General features: G+C 46.2%; 1 protein-coding gene and 2 long non-coding RNA genes across 5 annotated transcripts in view; 1 reads left to right on the forward strand and 2 right to left on the reverse strand.

The window, feature by feature from the left end:
• Positions 1 to 10,803, reverse strand: part of TUFT1 (tuftelin 1) — a 29,815-nt gene extending 19,012 nt beyond the window's left edge. For 2 of the 3 annotated variants that reach the window (XM_006113955.4, XM_006113951.4), the window contains exon 1: positions 10,646 to 10,802. In XM_006113955.4, the coding sequence (XP_006114017.2) occupies positions 10,646 to 10,705 (60 nt within the window). In that variant the 5' untranslated portion in view covers positions 10,706 to 10,802. Of the gene's footprint in view, positions 1 to 10,645 lie in introns of all 3 variants that reach the window. The other variant, XM_006113952.4, reaches the window with a different exon arrangement.
• Positions 10,804 to 10,896: 93 nt separating this feature from the next.
• LOC142819478 (uncharacterized) lies at positions 10,897 to 15,857 on the forward strand. The gene is made up of 3 exons (XR_012897394.1): positions 10,897 to 11,032; positions 14,625 to 14,777; positions 15,641 to 15,857. It is a non-coding gene; the product is annotated as an uncharacterized LOC142819478 (long non-coding RNA).
• A 1,360-nt stretch (positions 15,858 to 17,217) lies between these two features.
• Positions 17,218 to 22,362, reverse strand: LOC142819477 (uncharacterized). Its single transcript, XR_012897393.1, has 3 exons — positions 22,231 to 22,362; positions 18,495 to 18,640; positions 17,218 to 17,343 (listed from the first exon to the last, which is right to left on the reverse strand). It is a non-coding gene; the product is annotated as an uncharacterized LOC142819477 (long non-coding RNA).
• Positions 22,363 to 24,896: the final 2,534 nt, after the last annotated feature.

Consider the following 24,896-nt stretch of genomic DNA (forward strand, 5'->3'; position numbering starts at 1 on the left):
TGCTATTTTGTAAGTTTTGTTTTTCCTGGGGTAACACATCTAACATATTTCCATTCTCTTTTCCTGTTAAACCCAATTCTCTGATACGACCTTAAGCTATGGCTTCATTACAACTGCAAATATTTAGTAAAGCATTTGTTCAGAATTTATACCCCCATAAACATGATTAAGAAATCCAAGAGCCAATTATATCTACATATGTATTTCAGAAATGAAATGTCTGGGTATCTGTTCATCCATCTGTTTGTGAAAGTACTCCTAAACGGTCCTCTGGTGAGGACCACCAAATTTGGTGGCAGCTTCCTCTTACCTAACAAAGCCAGGTCAGGGTTTGGTTGTGCCAGGAACATGGGAAGTGGCAGGAATGGGGCTGTTTTTCACAACATGGAAAGGGAGGGGCAGAGAGAAGATGGACACAATCCCTGTACTCACCAATAGGGGACAGCAAGCATGGACAGGATACTGCAGAGCAAGCACTGGGGACAATCACACCAGCATGAGACAGAACAGCTGGGGACGAGGCTCTGCATGTTGCCAGCCAGGCCACCTTATATAGTTAAGGATCCCCTCTCCCTGCAGCAACAGGACCTGGCTATCACCTCCCCTCCCTGCTATAGGGCCTGGGGATTCTCTCCCCACCCACTGCTTACAGGCGCCTGCATACTTCCCTTCCTCTCCACGTAGACGCATGGAGATTCCCTTCCCCCCACTCCAATGGGAACTAGTGATTTCCCTCTCTCCCTCCCTCCTCCCCTGCCATTTCATCCAGAGCATGGGGATTCCCTTCACACATTCCCTTCAATTTCTCCATAGGGCCTGAGGATTCCTCAGCCCGCCCCACCTAGTGCAGTTTCAAGCAGAGATTCCCTGCCACCCAAGACATGGATTCTCATGGATGTCTTTCCCCTCCAGGCTGCTCCTCTTGGGGTGTGGGGATTCTCCTTCCCCCAATTACTTCACCGCACAGTGAAGATTCCCAGTCTCCCACCCCACAGGGTCACAGTGCCTGGGCATACACTTACACACCTGAGCAATGCCAGGTAAATCTGCTAGTAACAAGATAAAAAATGGTGGCAATAAATTATACTGCAGAGGTGTACTTCCGAAACAGTTCAAGGGTTAGTATGATTTCAGGTCAATGGCAGTCAATTCTACAGAATTGCTTCCACCACTGTAAAACTGTTACCAGTTTTATGGACTATTTCAGCTGAAACTTCCTCACACAGAATGTGTGTGTGAAGTAAATGAGACCGTTGCATTGCAAAGCAATTAGGCTAACAGTGATCCAGCGATCACAACAGACAAGCCCATGTGGAACTTAGGGATGTTAAAATGTGTTTATTAAAGTAAACATGTAATTGTGAAAAATACCAGCGTTTCCATGTGGGTGGGGGGCAGTTGGCTTCCTGGGAGCCAGTGTGCACCCTCCCCCTCCCAAAAAATCATGGCACCTTTAAATTTCACACTCCCTTCCACATGGCAGGGGAAGAATGTCCCAAGTGGCTTTCCAGCTGAGAAACTGAAAATACCAGACATTTTACTGGGGGAGGGGGTGAGGGGGGGGCGCCAGGCCAGGGGTTTGGATTGTGCCTCAGGGTAGGGGATTGGGGTGCAGGGTCTGGGAGGAGAGTTCTGTGGGTGAAGATATCGGAGTGGGAGTAGCTGGGGGGGCCGGAGACTTACCAGCAAAATGAGCTGCTCTCCTGTTTCTCTCACAGGACCTGCCTGGCCATGTGCTTGGGGATTGGTAGGTTCCCACAGCTGCCATTGTCCAGGTCCGGCCAATGGGCTTATGCGGGGGGGCAGAAGTGGCCATGAGGGACCCTCCCCTGCCAGCTTGCAGCTCCTGCACCACAAAAGGCCCTGCCACGGCTGTTTTGCGTGGGGGGGGGGGGAAGGTTTTGCTGCCTCGCAGCCAGACCCGACCAGCGTGGGGTTTGCTCTGGCTACTGAAGCGCCTGCGCAGGCTACCTGCTGCGGTGGGGGTGGGGCTCAAGCCTCCAAAGCGCTGCGTCGGGCTCCCTCGCGGGCCCCAGGCTGCCGACCCTGCTCTAAGCAGGGGTGAATGTGAGCAGTTTTAAAACGCCGGTGCGGGCGCATGTGTTGGGGACCACAGCCCTAGTGGAACCATTTTCTTACCATTTTCTTTTCAGAGAAATCCTGGACAATCTATATCAGAATCCTAGACAATCTATAATCTTCATGCTAGCTAGTTTAATGGTTTAGTAGATCAAATGAACTGGCATTTGAATCCACAATACACTGCAATTATCTCCCTACAAAAAAGATAGTTTTTAAAAGAAGTGCAACCATAGGTGCTGGAGCTACGGGTGCAGAAGATGCTGTGGCACACCCTGGCTTGAGGTGGTACCCATATGTAAAGGGTTTCCAGTTTGATTCCATGGATCACAGCCCCGCAACCCCCACTACAAAAATTATTCCAGCATCCCCAAGTGCAGTTAACCCACTTGTAATAAGACATGTCTAAGCACTCCCAATTGCCTACATTGTAGGTGCTTTTGAAAATCGCATCCTAAGAGTTCAAATCCTACTTTCACTGGGACTTTGGCACCTAAGTTTCTAGGTGACTTTGAAAGTACCCCCTTAATACATCAGCTACGTAGGGTTACAGTTTTAATAAGTGACTGCATATTTAACATATCCGATAGAGCAGGGAGTTCTTTGCTCAGTAAAAATAGGCTCATCTTTAATTCAGAGGCAACAGTGTTTGTCTCATTTTATCAGTTTATACAGTTCAGCATGGCAGAAACAAGTTATACCACTCAGATCTTCGTGATGGAGTTTCTTAAAACACTCAGTCTCATTTGAAGTCTTGTTTACAAAGGTACAAGATTCTTAACCACAGAAACAGAGGGAAATGCACCCAGATGACCTTTAAAGTGATGCCTAGTATAAAAAGTCATCTATACTGTAAGCTTAGAAATTGAGATTCCTTAAACAATGTTTCAACAGCCAATCTTTCCAGGGGGAAGTATTAAAAAAACTGACTCACTAATGCTACAAAGCTGTGGACATGTGCTACAATCCAGGCCTGTTGAGTTTGTCTGTCCATCCGATTATTCAAGAACTTTTCCTAAACGGGAAGAGCTAGGACTACCAAATTCAGTATAGGACTTCCTCTTATAACTTAAGCAAGGTAAGGGTTTCACTGTGCCAGGAAAATGTTATGTGCCTGGTATGGGATTGCTTCTCAGAAAACCATACAGAAAAGAGAAACACCAAGCATATGAATGGGGCTGGTTTGGGGGGCATCCTTCCCTTGTCCAACAGTACTCCAGCACCAAGTGTGCCACCTCCCAGGCACCCTTTAGGAAGGTCAAGGGGAACTGACGCTCCCCTCCCCGGATTTGTACAGGCGCATTGCTGGCTGTTGCCCTTCACCAGGGAGCAAGGGGAAAGCACAATTTGGTGCATTCCTCACTCTGGTTTGGGAGCACAAGAGGCAGACGATCCTGGACCTGCCCCAGACAAGGGACATGCACCCCTCTCCCAGTTGTGCTCACTGGAGATGCAGAAGCCATAGAAAAGTGCTTCTCTCATGGGCCCAAGCTACTGCTCTCCCCAGTGTAGCCTGCATACTGAACCTTCATCCTCAACCCCATCCCTGAGCAATGATTTAAATGTAGCACATACATTTTTCAACACACAAAAATTAATTGAGTAAGGGACCTGAGCAATGCAGGTAAATCTTCTAGTGGTATATACATTTGCTGCCAAAAAGGACCAGGAGGGACTAGTCCTATGATTTGCAATCCCTGGACTATTTATTATCTACAAAGCTTCATTCACCAGTCTTAGTAATTCTCAGGGCTACTAGAAAGTCCAGAATTTTTGGATTTCCAGAAATTTTCTAGTTAGCTAAAACCCAAGCACCTCTCAATCTGTACAACTGCTCCACACCTGCCTTTGTTGGGTATATCTGATATAAATTCAACAGTGATTAAATTTTCAGACCAACACAAAAATCAGAGGGACCAGAAAGAGAGATGAATTGAACCAAATTGCAGTATGACTTGGTGCTACTAGAGCAGTGTTTCTTAAACTGTGTTCCGCGGCACACCAGTGTGCACAAGACAGTCGGAGGTGTGCCGCGGAGAACAGAATTCAAAATGGCCACCTTTAAAGGGACAGGTGACCTTTTTACTTTTTTTGGCTCAATAACTTTCCCCCAAACCTTCCCCCCCCCCCAATAACTATCCCCCTGCCCCCCCTCTTTTTTGTGGGGGTCAACAAAAAATCCTTGGTGCTCCTCAAAAAAAATTGTGTGGTGTTCCTCAGTCTTAAAAAGTTTAAGAAACACTCTGCTAGAGCAACTGAGGCCATAAGAAACAAAAGGGAGTGAGTCATTGATACTAAACGTGAAACTGACTATCCAAACAATGAACAGCAGGGATACAGAATGGGAGAGATTTAATCAGCCAGACCCACTCATTGCACTGGAGCCTGATTATTTCCATTGTCTCCTTAATATCAGCCTATTACTTCTCCTTCATATACACAGGTGCCTCTAGATACCACAAAGATACAAAATTAATATGGAGATGCTTGATGGGAGACTAGGCCAGGTCTACACCACACCCAGAAGGTAACACAGCTGGAGCTGACATACCTTAAGCTGAGCTTGGTGCAGTCTCCTCAGTGGGAAGTCAACTTCCCTTATTTCTCACTGTCATGTCAGCACCAACAGGGGCACCCTCAGCATTTGAATTAGCGGGGCTTTACTAGATCCACTGAATTGAACTCTAGAAGATCAATCGCCAAAGCATTGATCCTCTGGGAAACGGAGAAAAGGCCTATGACAGGGGTGGGCAATATTTTTTGCAAGGGGAGGCACTTAATGAATTTTTGTACTGGTTACAGGCCAGCTCCACCTCCCCACCCCGAAAGGGGCAGAGCCTGGGGTGGAAGGCACAGAGCTGGGGACTGACCTTCCCCCAGAATTTTCTGGGGCTGGAGGCCTCGAATTAAACATACAGGAAGGGCTTGTGGCTCCCAGCACTGCTGCTATGGTGTTGCCTGGCAGCCACCTGGGATTGCGGTGGCTATTTAAAGGGCTCACGGCTTCAGCCCTGCTGGGGTAGCACCCAGACTGGGAGCCATTTAAATAGAATCCTGCTCTTGAACCTCCATCTAGAAATTCGGTGGCCCTGGGAGCAGGATATAAATAAAAATTGGCCAGATGCAGTCCATGGGCTGGATCAAAGGGTTAGGAGGGCCAGATCCAGCCCGCAGGCTGCATCTTGCCCAGCCCTGGCCTATAAGAACTGTCATCTTAAGTAACAAGCCACAAGATGGCAGTCTGAGTGTCACTACCCTAGAACAAAGATTACCCCCCACACAACCCTTCTATAATGTTGCTGGGGATGACACGGCCTAAAGAAAACCCTGTACATACAGGAAGGGTAGACAAGAATTCAGTGAATTTTTCCCCACACCCTCTCTATTTACAGGTTATATTTACACAGCAATGTTCTAGTACAGCAAGTAAGCATCTGCTCTGGAATAGCTGGTAGGGAGCAAAGAAAAAAATTCTCTGCGGAAAAAACGACGAGGTGACCACAAGCTATGATGAAACCAGGGAAAAACAGGTACAGTCTCAAACAACATTCCTGAAGTGGATCTGGCACTTTACTCATCCTAGCTGTAAGATTCCATGCATGCTTTTACAATCTTGTCAAACTAATCTCTTGTAAATCAATCATTTCAGAAAGCTTGAAGCAGACACAGCACCAGTATTATACAAGTTTAACAAAAACTACAGACCAGCTTCAGCTTACCCAAACCTTGCGTCAGCATGGCACCTGCATAGCATGGATCAATCTCCAAATAAAAGAACCTCATGTGTTTAAAAACTTCCTAAACATAATTCAAACAAATGTCCTGAAAAATTTGCAACAGAGGTGTGATCTGATCACTCCTCCTTTCCATCATCTTATAAGAAACCATAAACCTCTCCAAGAACACACAGCACAATGTGTTAATTTCTATTCCTACTTGTACTAAAAGGGGATTGATCTACCAAATACAGATGTTAAAAAGCGAGTAACTAACTGACTAATCATGCACTTGATATAATTTGTATCGAGTACACAACTAGGGGCCCCGCTGTGGCTCTGCAGTTTAAATGGAGCAAGCAGCCCTGCTCCTACTACATTTAAACTGCAGAGCTGCATTGGGGTTCGGTCCTGGTCCCAGAGCTTCTGCTTTTTACATTTAAAAGGCAGAGCTGCAGTGGGGGACCCAGCATGAGCCGGGTCTGCTGAGTCCCAGCTTGCACCAGGTCCTGGATCTCTACATCTCTGACTCCTCCGCGTCTGCCCCCAGTACCAGCTCCTCCTTCCTACCTTGCTCATATGGAGGCAGCGGGGGGAGGGGAGGAGAAAGCGAGTAGTTACTCAGTGACCCAATAATCCTAGGCTTACCAAGTCGCTCAGTAACTACTCGATTTCTCCTAGGCTCTCTTTAAACCTAGGCTTATCGGGTCATTGACTACTCAACTAGTCGCTTACATCCCTACTACAAAACTGCACAAGTTTTAATGCTAACATCCATTTTGCATTACATTTCTAGTAGACAGCGCTGTGCTTAAAATAAAGGTACCATGAGCATAAAGAAACACTTCCTGATTAAGTTAGTTTTCTGGGAGGATTAAACCTATGGGGGAAAAAATTAGTTTGAAGAAATTGTTACAATGAACTCCTATAGCACGGCCAAATCTTACTGCTATAGTAAATGCATATTCAGGCACATATTTACTTTGCAAGAATCCTAGAAAAGGAGACTGGACAGAATTATGCACTGGTCTCTTTCGTACATAGACAGTAAAACTCCTCCTCCAGAGATTCATTTGAGCAAGTTAATTGCAATGAAGTTAAAACAGGGATGAATCCCACTTGTCCGCCTTCCAGCTACAACTAAAATCATGGTTACGCTGGTTTCCCCTCCCCTGCTCTTTTAGGAAAAAAATGAATAACCACTAACAAATTATAACTAAGGAAATACATATCACTGTCCCAGTGATTTTCCGCAAGAGGCAGGTGACATTCTTTAAAGCATGACAGGTGTGTCTGTGAGTAAGAGCTACAAACTACCTATAAAAACCCTCATGTTTGGAAAACCCTCACATGGCAACATCTTAGTAAATATCATATTAACCTTGAGCTATTTGCGCCATAAAGATTATGCAACTTGCTCGATTTTGTTTCCAACACACCCTGGTACGTTTAGAGCATTTACTACAGGGGGGAGGGGTCATGAATTAAGAAAGTGCTAAAGGAAACCTGACAATTTTAATACCATTTTCTATTTGAGCTTCTGTGAAGAACCATCTACATACAGCTAGAGGAGAATTATGCATTTTTTTTCATAAAAATGGCTGCTTCAATATAAAAAGTTTTTTGTGAGCAGGAAGCGGTGATGGAGTGCTAATCTGCAGGGCCCTACAAATCCACAGATACCTGCTTTATATCTGCAGGTATCCACATACGTGGATGTGCCTATACACAGATCATTTTTGCAAATATGGACGCAGATATAAATTTTGTATCTAGAACCCGATACATTTGCAGATATCCACTTCATATCCACCAGTTTTCACATCCGTGGATGCCAATGCAGATATCTGTGGTTAATTTTTGCTCATTCAGATGTAGATACAAAGTTTTGTATCTGTGCAGGGCTCTAGTAATCTAATCTAACAGCGTGACAGTCTCAGATTCTTAAATGCATAAGATTTAAAATCATCCAAATGTAGACATTTCCCCACAATATAAAGTAACCGATGATGGAGGGAAAGTGAAATAGGGTCAATAGCTGAACTAGGATTCCAGGTATTTTAGAGAGTCCAAATTTAGGCCTCATTTTGTAATCACAATCTATGAATTACTATGAAACCCACCAAAAACAAAAGTAAGCAAGAAACTAACAGAGGCAGGTAAGTTAAATAATTAAAAGCGATACTGTGCATTGCTCAGCAAAGTACGTTTCAGTTACCCCAAGAGTATTTAGAAGCAAGAAAGACAATCTAGGAAAACTGAAGGTTAGTGGAGAACTAAAGACCTGGGTTAAAGTCAGGTTATGTTGTTCTCTAAAGAGAATGGAGAGCCAAATAAGAGGAGAATTGTCTTTTTTAAGCCCAAGGAAGAATGCCAGAGACTGAAAGCCAGGAAACCCTGACACCAGCACTTAATAACTTGGTGATTTTGGACAAGTCATTTAATCTGTGCCAATTTATCAATGGGAACAAGACTGACCAGCACAGTATTGTGAAGAGTAATTAGGTAACGTTTGCCAAGTGTTGAAGATGCAAGGTGTGAGAGGGTTGCTTATTACTACAGTACCACACAACATGTTATGCAATACATGTGCACAACACTGCAACTGTTCCATATATGGAAGGGAAAGGCTGCAGGGAGTTAGGATTCTCTCATTAGAGGACTCAAAGATGAGTCACTTTCAGTAAGAACAAAGGCCCCAAGGACTGATACTGGCAAAGAGAATGAGAAATTGAACACGAAACAATTAAAGTTCTGCTGAACAACTGAATAGGAGAAATCCAGTACACATTTATGGGAGCCATGTTTTTCCTGGCTGGCCTTCTCCCCAAGACATTAACAATCTAGCTTTTTTCTTATCCAATAACGTTTATATAGTAGAAAGAAAATTCAATCAACTGACTGACAGACTGTCTGCAGTACTCAAATAGACAATCTGATGTTTCTGGAGCTGTGTCTAGAAAACTAAGGGTTCTGGAAAATCCAAATATGCTTGATCAGATCCAGCATATTTTAATTTTTGCTTCATCATTAATCCAAAGAACCAATAATCTATGTCAGCCACAACAAGAATGGCATTCTGATCAATAAGAGATCAGAATGCTGCCTGAGAACAATTTAGGACTTTGAACAAAAACAAAACAGAGGCTACTTGTAAAGTGACTAACAACTATAAACCAGTCCAGAAGCACGGCTTTGTGTAAGCTTAAAAACATGTCTCCTCTCTCTCTCTCTCCAACTGAAGCTGGTCCAGTAAGAGATATTATCTCACCCCCCTTTTCTTTCCAACAACTAGAACACAATTACTACCAGCAATGGCAGATGCCTAGATTACTCAAATCTTATTATTAAAATCTCCAATGTTATTATCACCCTGACTGCAGGCTCAATAAACTCCACATAAAACACACAATTCCATTAGCACAATCTGGATATTGTTATGTGACATCTACATTATATCAAAACCATTTGCTGTCTGCATGAATTTTCCCACACACACAATAAACATTATACGAGCTGTATCTGTGGGCAGGACATCAAGAAGTGCTATATACTTTGTGTATTTATCAATGTGAAAGACTTATAAAGATGTAGCCAGCACTAATCCTTGTACAGTTAGCACCTACTTTTCTTTCTAGGTCCTTACTTGGCCCCATCACCAGAGACCTAGAGTGCCTAAAATTTCTTCAAAAAAATATAACACACAGTACAGCACACTAGTGAGGGTGGTTAACGGTTTCTGATTTAGCCTGAAGAATATTCTGATCTACAAACTCTGTTGACAGTGACAGCATTTAACACTTGAAGCACTAGCTTGTACCACAGAAAGGGGAAAAAATCATGACTTATAAGAACCCTGTATGTCAATACAAGATTATAGGACACAAATATTTTAACGATAATGTAGTTTGATACGAGTTCAATCTGATTTGTAGTATTTTTACAAGCCAAAATAAATTAGTAGAAAAGGAGGGGAAAATATCTGGAACTGCAACAGAGAGACTGAAACAAAGCCCTGTTTGTTCTGCATGAAGGTCATAACCTTCCTATTTTCAAGCAGCTCAGGAGCTGTCTACCGCAGCTTTGGACAACCAAGGAAAGCTACAGGAAAGGCTTTCTGGTTATTGGAGACTCTCTGCTTTTTCCTTACAAAGGGCTATCCCCTCCCTCCTGTCCACCCTACCCCCTAAACATCAGGGCACGGATCTTCATCTCAGACACAGATCACACAGCTCTCCCGCAGGGAACACCACAGAACTCTATGCTCAACTCCATAGCCACTTCCATTGCAAGCAGGTGGACATCCCTGGGGAATGGGAGCCGGAACCCTCCAGGAATTGCACGGGTCCCTACGCCAGCCACAGGAAACCCCCCCAAAACAGTTTCAGGATTCAAGGGGCTACCACCTACAGCCACAGGAAACTAGACCCAACCTCCAACCTCCTCCCCAACACACACAGGAGGGGGCCCCACGAGGAACACAGGAACCTGCAGACCCACCCTAAGCAGAAGACGGAGGGGGTCCCCCCTGGAGTCAGAAGGGGATGAGACTAGCTCCAGGAGCCCCCCAGGAATGGAGCGGGTCCCTCCAGACCAAGGGGAGGGACACAACGAGCTCGAGGAACACCTAGGATGGAGGGGGCCCCCCCAAGGCAATAAGGGGGCACAACCACCCACGGGAGTGCCTAGGGAGTGAGGGGGGATCCCCAGCGAGCCACCTGCACCTCAGCGTATGGGGAGCCCAGCCCTGATCTCCCCCATGTGGGGGGATGAGGCGCCCGGCCCTTTGGCAGGGAAACCCCCCCCCCCCAAGGGGCTCCAGCCCCACAGGCGCGGGGGAGGCGGCTCACCGGACTCTGGGTGTCCGGCCGCATCTCCACCAGCGCGCACACGCCTCGCGCCCTGCTCATGTCTCCGCCACAGCCCCGAGTCAACAGCGACTGAGCGACGCGCGAGCCCGTCCGCGCCTCATATATGGCCACGCCCCCTCTCCGCCCTCAGGCCACGCCCCGACTGGCGGGCTCCGGCCTTCGGTTGAGCCGGTTTCGCGCTCCCTCCCTCCTCCCCCCCCTGCACGCGCCGCCTCCTAGTGAGCCTAGGGCGCGCGCTGAAGGGGCTGCGGCTGGGGCGGCGCGCGGTGTCCCAGAGGAGTAGGGTTGCTGGAAGCAGGCTGGTCGGGGTCTTGCACGTAAACGATTGCACCGCGATTGGGATCCTGGTGTGGAAATTAATGCAAAGTAGGGCGGGATGTTAATTAATGCAAAATAGGGCGGGATCTCGTATGTTAATACAAAGAGGTAGGGGTCTTGGATGGGAATAAATGCACAGCAGGTCTTCCAGGTAGACTAGTGTACAGCGAGGTGTGATTTTGCATATGCAAAGAAGCGCCCCATGGGGCAGCGGTCTTGCATATAAATAAATGCAGCCGGGTAGGGTCTTGCATGTAAATTACTGTGTAGAGAGGTGGGTTATTCTGTGCAAACCAATGGATGGGGCGGGATCATGTATCCACACTCAGTATATGGACAGGCCAGCTTTATGCTTGTAGCTGTGCCGATAATGTCTGGCTCTAGTTGTTAATTATGTATTCCTTAATAGCACAAGTCAATTAAGGTATGGTATTTTAGTTCCTCCTCCCCGCTGCAAAATTGCACTGGAGATAATATCTGTAAATTAATGCATGTCATTTAGTTGGTAAATACTGACTGAGCTCTTTTAAATTTTTATCTAATTATTTGCATTGGAGGATATTACTTGGAAAAATTCATGGCTATTATTTATATTTTCTAAGATATTTCTCCTGGGGGTAACTAATTCACATTTACACATAATATATTTTTAATATTTACATTTGATTCTACTGGTTTTAATTGGAATGCAAAAAATGAAAAATTTCAGATGTTTTCAATTTGTGTCAAACAATTGTATGAAAAAGCAATGCAGAATTTTTAATTGTGGTTTCCAGTTATTTGTACTGGGAGGTATATTACATACAAGTTAATAGATTTTTACTCTTTTAAATTGAATATATTGCATATAATGCATATCTTAATTTTATTGCTATTTTCAAAATTTAGGGTGCAGATATTGTTTCTAAATTAATTCTGCAGTCATTTGTACCCAGAACATTACATGCATGATGCATGCAATCCATGAACCTGAACAATCTTGCATTTCTTTGACATGACTTATAATTGTTTTCCAGTCACTTGCTTTGGAGGGGTATTAAAGTAGCTTTACCTGCTGCAGCCCAAAACAAGAAGAAAGGAAGGGAAATTGTGTCCTGCAGAAGTATGTCAAAGAGCAGTTTAATGGCAAAACTGGTTAAAGAAGATATAGAAGTCAGCTGTCTTTACTTCTGAATGGCATGTTACACTGGAGTTGCTGCCTAATTAGCTCATACTCAAAGATCATTCTGGAGTTTCGCTTACGTATCTTCAGAGAAATCTAATCATTTGATCTGCCATATATTAACATCATGCTTCTCTAGCACCTTTTCAACCAAGGATATTTATTAATTAACACTCACAGCCACTCCCTTGAGGAAGGTGCAAGTGTCATTGACATTTAATACAAGTGAAACTGAGGCACACAGGTTGTATTCTCTGTCAACCAGCAAGACAGTGGCAGGGTCAAGAACAGAACTGATAACTCCTCTGTTTTTAATTTTCTGTCCAGCATTAGCAGGATCATTTTCTATCCTCCTCCAGCAAAAGAACCTATGTGTCCTGCCTCCTATTCTCATCCAGCATGAAGAGAACCCAGGAGTCCTAACACCTGCTCCTTTGCTCTAGCCACTAGACCAGACTTGCCCTGAAAGCCTTGCACCCACACCAATGCTCTAACCACTCAGTCCCATTTTCCCTCCTGTTTTCTCCACCATTGCTCCCAAGGCCTGCAGTTCTCCTTCAAGCCAGGTTCGATGACCTTTCAAGGTCCCTTCCACTTCTAGGAGATAGGCAATCTCCATTATAATAATTGTGAAGAAGAAGGAGTTAATTGTTGCACTGAATCTGTCCCATTTGCCCTGGTTGGTTGTGGTCCTTTTCTCTGCAGGTGTTGGGTGAGTAACCATCCAACTCTCTCTCCTCTGTTTGTGGTTCAGCAAGGGAGGACTTGGAAAGAGATCTAGCGAGCTGCTTGAGGGATTGTTTGGGGCGCGGCAATGAAGTTTCCAGGAGCTGCTGTGAGAAGCAGACTGTCTCTTTCTGAGAGCTGAGCGGAAGAAAGAAGCTATTCGGGGTTTTATGTTCGTGCCAGCTCACTGCTGCGTGTGAGAACAGAACTGGGGAAGAGAGAGAGAGCCTCACAAAGCCACATGAGGAGTGGGGCAAGAGCTCCCCTGCCCTATTTTGCTTTTTTTAACAGAGCCTGTAGCCCCAATGTGCAGCAGGGAGACACTAACCCCTCCTATAAAAGCATGACTGGGGTGGAAAAAGTGAATAAGGAAAAGTTATTTACTTATTCCCACAATGTAAGAACTAGGGGTCACCAAATGAAATTAACAGGGAGCAGGTTTAAAACAAACAAAAGGAAGTATTTCTTCACTCAGCACACAATTAACCTGTGGAACTCCTTGCCAGAGTATGTGGTGAAGGCTAGAACTTTAACAGGGTTCAAAAAAGAGCTAAATAGATTCATGGAGGTTAGGTCCATCAATGGCTATTAGCCAGGATGGGTAGGGATGGTATCCCTAGCCTCTTTTTGTCTGGAAATTGGTGACAGGAGAGGGATCATGTGAGGATTATCTGTTGTGTTCCCTCCCTCTGGGGTATCTGGCATTGCTACTGTCAGGAGACAGGATGCTGGGCTGGCTGGACCATTGGTCTGACCCAGTATGGCTGTTATGTTCTCCATGCTACATCTTTCTGAGTATGGGCACACACATTCTTCCATTCATCCATATAGATCCATGTTGTCCAACATGCTAGCCACATGTGGCTATCTGGCCAGTTGAGTGTGGCTAGTTCACTATAGCAGTTGCCACTATAGTGCCTTCAGAACTGGTTGGACACCATAGATCTAGATAGTCACGGGGCCGGGGGGGGGAGCTTTTGTACTTAAGCATGTCAAAGTCTTCCATGTATTGATCCTCAGAAATCCCTTAGAGGGTAATGCTATTGTCCCCTTTGTGTGGATGGAGACCTGAGGGCACAGAAAGAGTTTTGGGGACATTTTCATGAACTCTGAAGTCCCTTAGAGTCCATCCATGATGCAGTACATACACCCCTCCACTCCATGGCAGTGAGTCTCCGAACCCAGAACAGCTGATTCAGTCTTGTGGGGCTAAAAACAGCAGCATAGACATTTGGGCTCAAGCTGCACCCTCCTTCCTTGCCAGGTTTCGGAGTCTGGCCCCCAGCTTGAGTGAGCACAGATCTAGGGCTGTCAATGCAGCCAGGCCAGGATCCCGTCTGCCCCTGCTTGGACTGCGCCAGGGCTGGGGCAGCCATGCAGAATTCTGCTCATACCGGGGCTTGGTAGGGCAGGAGCTACCGCTTGCCCCTGTCCCAGGCTGCAGGACTGGGGCTGCCAGGTCTACCATGGGGACCGCTGCAGACCCACCTGCTGCCCTGTCCTGGTTCCTGCTACCGGGCCCAGTTAACCAGTTACCTACCATGTAAGCCCGGGGTCAGCAACCTTTTCAAACCAAAGAGCCAAACTACATCAACATTCAGAACAAGTGGTCAACAAAGAGCCAGTACAAGAATGCCCATGTGCATGACTGAAGATATACAACTTAATATTATTGATTAATAATAGCATACATGAAACATTGTCCTCACAGACTTTATTTAATGGGACTTCCACTACTGCATCTTTTTACAGGTGCCGCAGCGGGGAGAGGGGCTGCCGCCAGCCCTTCCTGTAGCCAGATGTGCCTGCCTTAGAATTGGGGCTGGGGACAGGACCCTGCAGCCAAATGGAGGCTGGGCCGCAGCCCAGGCTGGACCAAGCTGTTGCAGCAGTCAGTGGCGGCAGGTTTGTATAATTTTTGGTGGTGCCCAGAATGGGTCTAGTCCTCCCCCACCTGCCCTGTAAGCCGATTTACATTATTTAATAAAATATATAAATGGACTGGAAACCGTAAGTGTTTAACAGTTTCCCTTTATTGAACAATATCACTATCATAAGAAAAAATTATTTAACTAAAAATATCAACGTTATTGATACTCTTTTGAATATGGAAACAACCAAGCGCTCTTTGACCAATAACCTTCAAAAGCAAATACTTTCTAAAATTAAAACAACTATAGCCCCTTCGTTTGCAATGTTCTTCAGGCCCCCACCCTTCTGGGAGCTGTAGGAGGTGTTTTTTCCATATATAACAGATTTTGGAACAATATTTTGTATAAAATTTATTTCTCAGTCGTTGGAGAAAATTGGTTTTACTACGTTTTTATTTATTGCAATAAATGACAAAGATTGAGTAGGGTCTGAGTGCAGACATTCTCATCTATCCTTTTTTTATAAAAAACCAACGAAACGTTCCCTGAGTATAAGTTAGCTAATTTGGCACCTTTTTTCTTACATAAGAGCTTTGCTATGGCTTGTAGATTGCTATCAAAGTGCATGTTGGAATAAGATTGAAATATTTCAATTAAAAACTCTTTGTTCATTTTTTCACTTCTCGTAAATATTTTGACCTCCCATGTTTCTGCTGTTGGGTGAATTGTATTATCTACAGCATCTGAAGTCATCACCTGGAGCATGTGAAACCAATATGTAGGGCCTTTTAAAGCTCAGTTAAAATTGATATTTGCACAGAATTTAAGAGGACACTGTTGTTTAATGAGTAGTTACTATCTCAAACATTTACTGAAAACATTTCTCCTAACCTGCAGTTACAGGCTGGACCTCCCTGGTCCAGCACCCTTGGACTTGATTGATCCCAAACCAGGGAGTTTGCTAAGGGAGGTCAAGGAAGACCCAAGGGCACTTACCCAGCTCTTCTCCTAACCCCAGCTGGGTCCTCCGCCTCTGGCCCCCTGCTGTCAACCTGGCTCCGCTACTGGGGTTCCCTGGTCTGGCAACATCTATGATTCTGCTGCCATAGTCCCATCCGCCCCCCCACGTCTCCCCCCCCCCCCCCCCCGTCTCTCTCTCTCACACACACACACCCTCCCACCCCCCGGATGCCAAACCATAGATGTTGCCAGACCTGTGGTCTGTTTTTTACTTTTACATAATTTGAAGATCACAATATCCAGAATTAATGTTTTAATGACTCCTTATTATCATAGTATGCACTGTATTCTAAACCTTCAACCCCTCTTCCCATCAAAAGAAAAGTTTTAAGTATTGGCTAAATGAAAAAGAACTTTACAGACTATCATTTATCAAAACTTCTACAAGTGAATTCCTTCATAATTCACGCACAAACAAAAAGACAGCATTTTCAGTTGTTGCCTGCATCTTACTTGGGTTTTTAAAGAGAGAACTCTTTAACATATTAAGTGAATCCAGGAAAGAAATATTGTCCATAATCTTTCTCTCTCTTTTTGTCCCTTACTCTTTCACAGAATCTCTTTTGTTTACTAGATCTCCCAAAGTTCTTTTACATTAAATAAAGCAACTTTCTTCTGCTTACAGTGATGTCTAATTGATCATGAAAATAATGTCACCATACCATTGTGTCTGCATGGATGTTCCATAATAATTTCTATATTCAAACCAAGGATTTTGTAAAATATTGTCAGCTGATTTTGTAACATAGTGGATTGGTCAATCTTATCATAATGTACTGGCTTGGTTTTGTTCTAGTGAGGTATAAGAAATTTTGCAATGTTTTTAATAGTCTTATAACTTTCTCCCTGACTATTTTGTAGTAAAGCAATCACTTTCAAATGGTTACACGAACAGAGCATCTAGATTGGCACGGACGCTTTTCCGCAAAAGCACTTTTTGCCAATCTAGACGTGCTTTTGCGCAAAAAAGCCCCAATCGCCATTTTCGCGATCGGGGCTTTTTTGCGCAAAACAAATCTCAGCTGTCTACACTGGCCCTTTTGCGCAAAAGTTGTGCACAAAAGGGACTTTTGCCCGAATGGGAGCAGCATAGTATTTCTGCAAAAAGCACTGATTTCTTACAGTAGGAAGTCAGTGCTTTTGCAGAAATTCAAGCGGACAGTGTAGACAGCTGGCAAGTTTTTCCAGAAAAGCGGCTGATTTTCCGGAAAAACTGGCCAGTCTAGACCACAGCCCTAGTGTCAGTTTGATAATTGACTTTAATATTTACATTTCTGAGTGAGAAGGTGTTAGCCAGGGCTTCAGTTATTGTGATTTTAAGTTCACTAATAAAATGGTCAAAGTTGGCTTTGTACAATAATCTTTATTTGAATTAGACCTACTTTAAAACACAGACTGCTTTTTTTCTGATGCTTGCTTCCCCCCCCCCCCTCCCCAAAAAAGGCACTTTACTGGCAGCCCAACTTCCCCCTTCAATTTCTCTTCAACGGGCCGGAGCTCCTCTCTCTCTCTCATCTCCCAGCCAGCTCTTGCCCGAGCACAGTTGGTTCTCGTCAGGGTGCACTGCCTTTCTTTCATCTCTGATTAAAGGTGAAAGAGACAAAAAAGACCATGTAGGCATGAGTAATTACTTGTTTTTAACATTGAGTTAATTTTTCATTTTAAAACATCGTGGCTACATCTACACTGGCATGATTTTCCGGAAATGCTTTTAATGGAAAAGTTTTCCCTTAAAAGCATTTTTGGAAAATCACGTCTAGATTGGCAGGACGCTTTTCCGCAAAAGCACTTTTTGCTGAAAAGCATCTGTGGCCACTATAGACGCGCTTTTCCGCAAAAAAGCCCCGATCGCCATTTTAGCCATCAGGGCTTTTTTGCGGAAAACAGCAGTGTGCTATCTACACTGGCCCTCTTGCGCAAATGATTTGCGCAAGAGGGCTTTTGCCCGAACGGGAGCAGCACAGTATTTCTGCAAGAACACTGACAATCTTACATGAGATCGTCAGTGTTCTTGCAGAAATTCAAGCGGCCAGTGTAGACAGCTGGCAAGTTTTTCCACAAAAGCAGATGATTTTGCAGAAAAACTTGCCAGTCTAGACACAGCCCATGGCTACGTCGTCTACATTGGCAAGATTTTGTGCAAAATCATTCGCTTTTGCGCAAAATCTTGCCACCTGTCTACACTGGCTGCGAGTACTTGCGCAAGAACACCGACGTTCTAATGTATAAAATCAGTGCTTCTTGAGCAAATACTCTGACACTCCCGCTCAGGGATAAGCCCTCTTGCGCAACTGTTCTTGCGCAAGAGGCCAGTATAGACAGGCAACATCAATTTCTTGCGCAAGAAAGCCCGATGTTTAAAATGGCCATCGGAGCTTTCTTGCTCAAGAGAACGTCTACACTGGCATGGATGCTCTTGCACAAAAGTACATCTTTTGTGCAGGGGCACATGCCAGTGTAGACACTTTCTTACTCAAAAACTCTAACGCAAAAACTCGTGTGTATCTTGGGAATGACCAAAGAGCCATACCCGGGTCCACACTGAGCCATATTTGGCTTGCAAGTCATAGGTTGCCGACGCCAGCGGTAAGCCTAAGGCTGACAGGTAACCGGGTAACCATTTACATCCCTACTCTCTGCAGAGCCTGGCTAGTAAGTTGCAGGATCTGTCTCCAGCCCCAATTCACACCAACTTCCCTGTGGGGATTGAAGGAGAAGGATTCCCAGCCACCTGTCTGGGATGGAATCCCACTCTGAGCCACCAGCTGCCCGGATGCCGCCCTCTCTCCAGAAGCAACAAGTCCCTTGTCATCTCTTCCTGGAACCAGCGACCCTTCAGCCTCAGCATGAGCTCTGGGCCCCTCTCCAGGCTGCCTGCTGCGGAGATACGTTTAATAGTATTCTCTCCCTCCCCCGCTTGTTAGAGACACCCTCACAGGATACAGCCTACCTGGCAAAAAATCCCCTGTTCACACCTAGTGTTGAGGCAGGGCTCCTCTTGGCCCCCCTCAGCCGCTGAGGCCAGGGCCAGCTCGGACTGCAGCCTCCAGAAGGCCATTGTGTCCTTTCTACAAGAAGCATCTGTAGCAAAGCCACTTCCTGGCGCCCTAACTTGCAGGGAGCCAGTCTGTCCTCCTCCTCTGCCCAAAGGGCGTGCCATTTCCCCTTCTTCCTCTCCCCCGCTTTGACACTAATTGCTGCATTCCAGGGGGACCTGATCCAGCAGCCGGATGAAGACTGCAGAGAGGTGCTGAGCTGGAGCAAATTCCTGTCTTGTGTTTAGAGACTGAATGGAACCTTGTTCTACCCACAAAGGCAGCAAACCTGAGACACAGAATCTCTCGTGCGGCTGTGGAATGTACGTTTCCTGAAACAAGGGGCCATCCCAAACCTCCCCCCACCTTCTGCTCCAAGGGCAAAGCACGCTTCTTTGCTCTGTCTTCCCAAACATAACCACAGAGCAAAGTGTGCGTCTCAAAAAGAAAACATCAGCCCTACTCAAACCAGACACTCCACTGAATATCCTTCTCCCCTTAGGGCAGTGGTCACCAACCGGTAGATCTTGGAGCCTTTGATGGGTTTTCCTGACAGGTTTGGCCAGAAGGCTATCAAGTGCCAGCACTTCATGCCCCTCTCAGTACTCTTGCCCTCTGCTGTGCAGGGCATGAAAATAAGAGGAAGTGGGGGTGCTGATGTCAGGGTGCCCTTCCCTCCACCCTGTACCCCATCTCCACAGAGCAAAGGGGCAGGGATGGAGAGAATTTGCTGGCTGCTTGTGGGCGTGGTGCAGGGCCAGGTTAGGAGTGAGCCTGCCTTAACCTCCGGTACCACCACCCAGAAGCCACCTGTGGTAAGTGGACCCAGAATTTTGAACCTGGGCCCAGTCCTGAACCCCAAACCTCTGCCTCCATCCTGATAAAATTGAGAGAGACAAGTGAGCAGGGGCAGGGCCTCAGGGAAGGGGCAGGAAGGAAGAGGGGCAAGGATGTTTGGGATTGAGGTAGATCCTGGATTGTACTTTAATTCAAAAAGTGATCTCATGCTTTAAAAGGCTGGAGACCCCTCATTGCCTTAGGGAGAGGTTGACTCCTAACAGATGTGTCACGATGTTTCATAATGGGCAGGCCTGGTGGAAATTAGAGGGCTGGCTACAGAATCTGGGTTTTGTACTTCGGTGATGGGTGCACTAGAAGAACCTCTATAGAGCAGAACAGTTGGAAGAACTTCCCCGATTCCTCATCCACACCACTCATCTCAAATACTAATCCTGTTCTGGTCACAGAAAACCTACGTGAACAATGTTCCCTCTAATTTTTTCCATGCACGTGCAGAATAAATTTTGTTACATGCGCCCAAGCATTCGGCTTACAGAAAACCCTGAGAAATAAGGAGTCTTAGTCTCCTGCAGAACCAAGAGAGATCTGGTTCTCAGGAACTGTCTGGCCTAGCTGGGCAGAACCAATGTATTGAGACTAGTAGCAACACATCTGTGTCTGTGTTGGGGGGAGGGGGAAGATGTTGTCCATTAGGAGTTGCAGCCAAAGAGTTCTGACTTTTAACAAGCCAGTGGGGTAACCAGCTAAGAATTCTCCTTCTATCGTAGGAAAAAAACACGAGAGAGACAGCCATGTGCAGAGCATTTGCTAAAAAAAAAAAAAAAAAAAGGTGTGGTGCACAGTGATTAGAGCAACGGAAAAGAGTCAGGGCTCCTGGGGCCTAGTCCCAGCTGTAGGAGAGGAGTGAGAGTCAGGACTTGCAGGGTTCTGTTCCCAGGTGCTGCTGGTTCCTCATTAAGGCCAAGTTTTTCAAAGGCAGGGCACCAAGAACCAGAGCTGGATTGTCAAAAGAGCTGGGTGTTCATCAGCCAGCAGCTCCCATTGCCTTAGCCTTGATGCAAAGGTCTTTTGAAACACCAGCTCCCACTGGGGGTGCTGACATCTTTGGGGAAAATAGCTTTAAGTGATTAGGCATAAGGCCTTCCTCTGTGCCTCAGTTTCTCCATTAGTAAAATGGGGATAATAGGTCACAGGTGGGAGACCAGCAGATTTTCAGACCTTCCTCTCCCTTTGCCAATTGTATGACATCCTAAAGAAGCAGATTCACCTCCTCCGATAGAAGCTCAGGGCTGGCTTTACAGGGTACTGTCTCAGTGCACATTACCATAGCTTCTCTGTGAAATAGGAAGCCGTTCTGCAGGGACGGAGCAGGGCAGGGCCTTGCGAGTGGGAAGCTGTGCCAGGCTGTGGAACGTGAACTTTGCCCCATGTTAGCTGGGTAAACAGCAGTCACAAAGGCCTGCTAGGCTCTGCCCATCCTGCCTTATGTTACCGCCTGAGATAGCATCCAGGGAACCACCCACCCGGATGCAAATGTTGGTGGTTTTTTGCCCAGGGTGGTGTGTTCTAAGACAGTTTAAACTGGCATAGCTGCTGGCATAAGGGGTGTGAGCAGTGTCTCATGCCCACAGGTGCAGTGGGTGAGTTCGCCAGACAAGTCATTTAACTGCCAGAAGGGGGCTGTGGCAGGGAAAGCGACCAACAAGGAGGTGGGAAGGAGTCAAAGGCAAACCCCCCCCCCCCTCCTGCTGGCAACCCGCTCCCCTGTTCAACACTTTTTCCTGCTCACCAGCACATCCTGTCAGGGTCCCAGTGCTGGATTCTGATCTCAGCTGCCCTGGTGTAAGGCCAGAAGAATTCCACCAGGGTGTTTTTTTTTTGGGGGGGGGGGGGGTATTACCAGAGTAGAGGAGTCCCTTAAAATCCTTCAACACCTGTCTGAGACAAGGGCATATCACACCCATTGTATGCATGGGGAATTGAGGCCCCCCAGGGATTAAGTGACTTGCCCAAAGTCCAGGGTCTGCAGAGCATGATTTAAAGTGTGTGTGCGAGGGAAAAGAGATTACCCCCTTAGCACCCACACCACCACCAGCCTGGCCCGGGAGCCCCCCTACAACCACTGCCTCCTAATCTGAGCAAGTGGCATCATGACCTAGCCCACAAGGTCACAGCACCAGGTTTGGGCCACCCCTGCACCATGTCCCGTGCCAAGGTCCCCCCCACCCAGAGTCTATAGCAGAAAAGGGCACACCCATGTCACAAGTCAGTAGCTAACCACTGGGCCATCCTTTCTCCCTGGTCTGGAGTGAGACTAGTACAAATGCTAAGCCAGTGCAAACAACTGGCCTCATAAGAGTACAAGAACTGAGCTGCTCATTCAGCTGCATTTATGATGCTCTCTGATGCCCATTTTGCTAGCAACTGGCCTGTTGCAGGTTTAACAACTGTGGTCTCTCTTTTTTGTTATTGGTCTTGGGTCTTCAGCCCAGCCCTTGTGTTAAGCTTTGGCCCCTTCCCCTGCCCCTGGAATGCAGACTTTCAGACAAACTCCAAAAAGGGAATCCCCGGTTCACAGGGGACTTTCCAAGGTCCTCTGATTTCATAGTAACACAAAACAAACATACTTACAGCTGTAAATGTCAGGGAAGTGAATGCCTCTCCATGTGGGTGTGTCCTAGAGATAAGACTAACTTCACACACACCCAGCAAAAATAATCTTCACTCTGCTTTTTTCCTGCTCCACTTCCCACCCTGTGATTAAAATCACACACCCCCAACCCCCACTTCCTGTTGTACCCCAAATCAGGGCCTGGTGATGGGTTTGCACCACACAGGCTCTTCCCCATTAAACTAATTGCTCTGTTGCAGTCAGGCTGAGCTTCTTTAGACCCAAAGTCCATGACCCAGCCCTAGACAGCTCAGAGTGGAGCCTTTGTTAGCCAAGACACGCTTGGGTTGTTTAAAGACAGATAAATCCGTCAGAAGTCCCAGAGACCCAATCTGAAAGCTCCACGTGAAAATGAAACCTGGCTGGTCAGAGCAGGGGCCTGGAAGCCATGACTCCTGTTCTCAGCTCAGGGACAAGGGAATAAAGTGTCTATCTTGGGACTTATAGTAACTGAGAGGCTCATAACCATCACAGCATTTTATCCCCACAACCCCCCTGTGTGTCAGAACAGGGCTAATATCTGCCTTTTACATCTGGGAATGTGAGGCACATAGATATTAAGTGACAGGCCCAAGGGCACAGAGGAAACATGTGGCAGAGAAGGCCTTGATGCTGGATCTCCTGCAGCTGGATGCCTGGGTTCTGTTCCCAGCGCTGCAACAGACTTGCTCTCTGAATTTGGGCAAATCACTGCTCCCTGCTCTGTGTCTCCATTTGGGGATTGTGATGATGGCGGGTGGGGATTTGAAGAATGATGGCAGAGTGCTCCTTTGATAACAGAAAAGAGCAAAGAACTAATGCTGCTATGACAGCCCCCTCCCCTGTGCTTTATGAAAATTGGCTTGTGAATGTGAATATGCGTAACTTGAAGATGCTTTAAACAAAATACTTCATGTAACTTACCCATTTTAATGTTATAACCTGCTAAATCTGTATATCCTATTTTGGTGCATGTATCAGTCTTCTATGTGAAGTTAGAAATATGAAGTGTGAATCTATTTATAATTTTAAATGTGCTAATAAGAGCCATTTCTGGTGCCCCAGAAGTGTAATGGGTCGGTGATCAAATCAACGGTTTGCAAACAATCTTGTTTGTCCCACAGGCCCAGACAGTGGTTGGTCATGGTAAGACATGTGACCATACCACCTGACTGGACTCCATTTTGAATCTGGTATTTTTCCATGGAAGTGGGGGGGAGCGGGATATAATTTATAAAATAAAGGATTCCTTCCCTGGGGAAAGTCTGTGTAAATAAATCACCACTTAGAGAGAGAAACAATGAGTTTGCTCTACAGCCTTAGCTGAGAGCAAGCTGGCTGTTAGCTCAAGCTGCAGTGTAGAGGCTGGATGCACTAAGCTCTAGAGATCCCAGGTTTGGTTCTGCCTGTCAGTATTACGCTGACTTTTGAAACGGCCTGGCACACACTAAGGCTATGTCTACACTGCGACTTCTTGCGCGAGAAATGTGCAAATGAGGCTAAGCGTGGAATATTGCCGAGCCTCATTTGCATACCTAATGAGCTGCCATTTTTGCAGAAGAGGCTCCTGCGCCAGAAGGAGATGTCTACACTGCCCCCTCTTGCGCAAGAAAACCCCTCTTGCGCAACGCCGTTATTCCTGAAAATAATCAGTATAGACGCAGGTATAGTTTTGTCGACAAAATTTGTCTACAAAGCCTTGTAGTCTAGACACACCCCCATTGACTCTGCCTTGGTCACTCCACTTCATTTCAGCAGAGTTGCTCCAGCATAACCAAGAGCAGAATCTGTCCTCCAGCGTCGGCCACATTTATGAGGTAGGGAATAGAATCCAGGAATCTGCAGTCCACTGTCTTCTGAACACACCTCCCTATAGTCACATTTGGCAATTTTAACCCCCTGAACATGAATAACATTTGTTTTCTCTTCTCTTTACAAGCTATTTTTGTCTCGTTATTCCCTGCTAGGCAAATCTTTCTTTAGTGGGTGTCACCAAAGGAGGGTTCTTCTCCCATGACTTGGGCCTAATTAAAGTAGTTTACATCCAACACCCTACACGTGGGATACAGGGCAGAAGGCATTTCTATGTTAATCTCCGCATGGTGAAATATGCCCTAGCAAGACCAGCGTGAGATCATCTCTCTAGTGATGAATACACATCTCTGAGGGCAAAGTCTGCAATTATGTTGGCCAAAATAGCATTTGTTTATATTTCCCATGCTATGAATCACCCCACTTGTGGTTTACAGTAAATATATCAGGTTGCTATTGTCACTGTCCTAGACCTGTGGGTTAAACTGAGCATGTGTTTATTAGGTTACATGCTCACAGCCAGTCAGGTTGGCTAATGAGGGGGAGAGAAAGGGGACAACTGCCCCAGGCCCGAGTGATTCAAAGTGGCCTGGGGTTCTGGCCACTGCTGCTGCTGCTGGTGCTCCATGCAGTGCACTGAAGAGCCCTAAACGGCGCATTCCGGATGGTGCTGGGGATGGAATGCAGTCCAGGCAGCACAGAGGGCCGGCTGCCCCAGCCTCGCTGCTTCCGTCCAAGGTCCCACCCCTTCTGGGACTGTGGAGCCGCCCCCTCACCTTGCTCAGAGGCCCAATGAATCTGCTGGCTCCTCCGTGGCCAGTCTCTCGTTGGGTGT

The sequence above is a fragment of the Pelodiscus sinensis genome, chromosome 24, assembly GCF_049634645.1.
Source record: "Pelodiscus sinensis isolate JC-2024 chromosome 24, ASM4963464v1, whole genome shotgun sequence".
In the NCBI taxonomy this organism is placed as follows: domain Eukaryota; kingdom Metazoa; phylum Chordata; order Testudines; family Trionychidae; genus Pelodiscus; species Pelodiscus sinensis.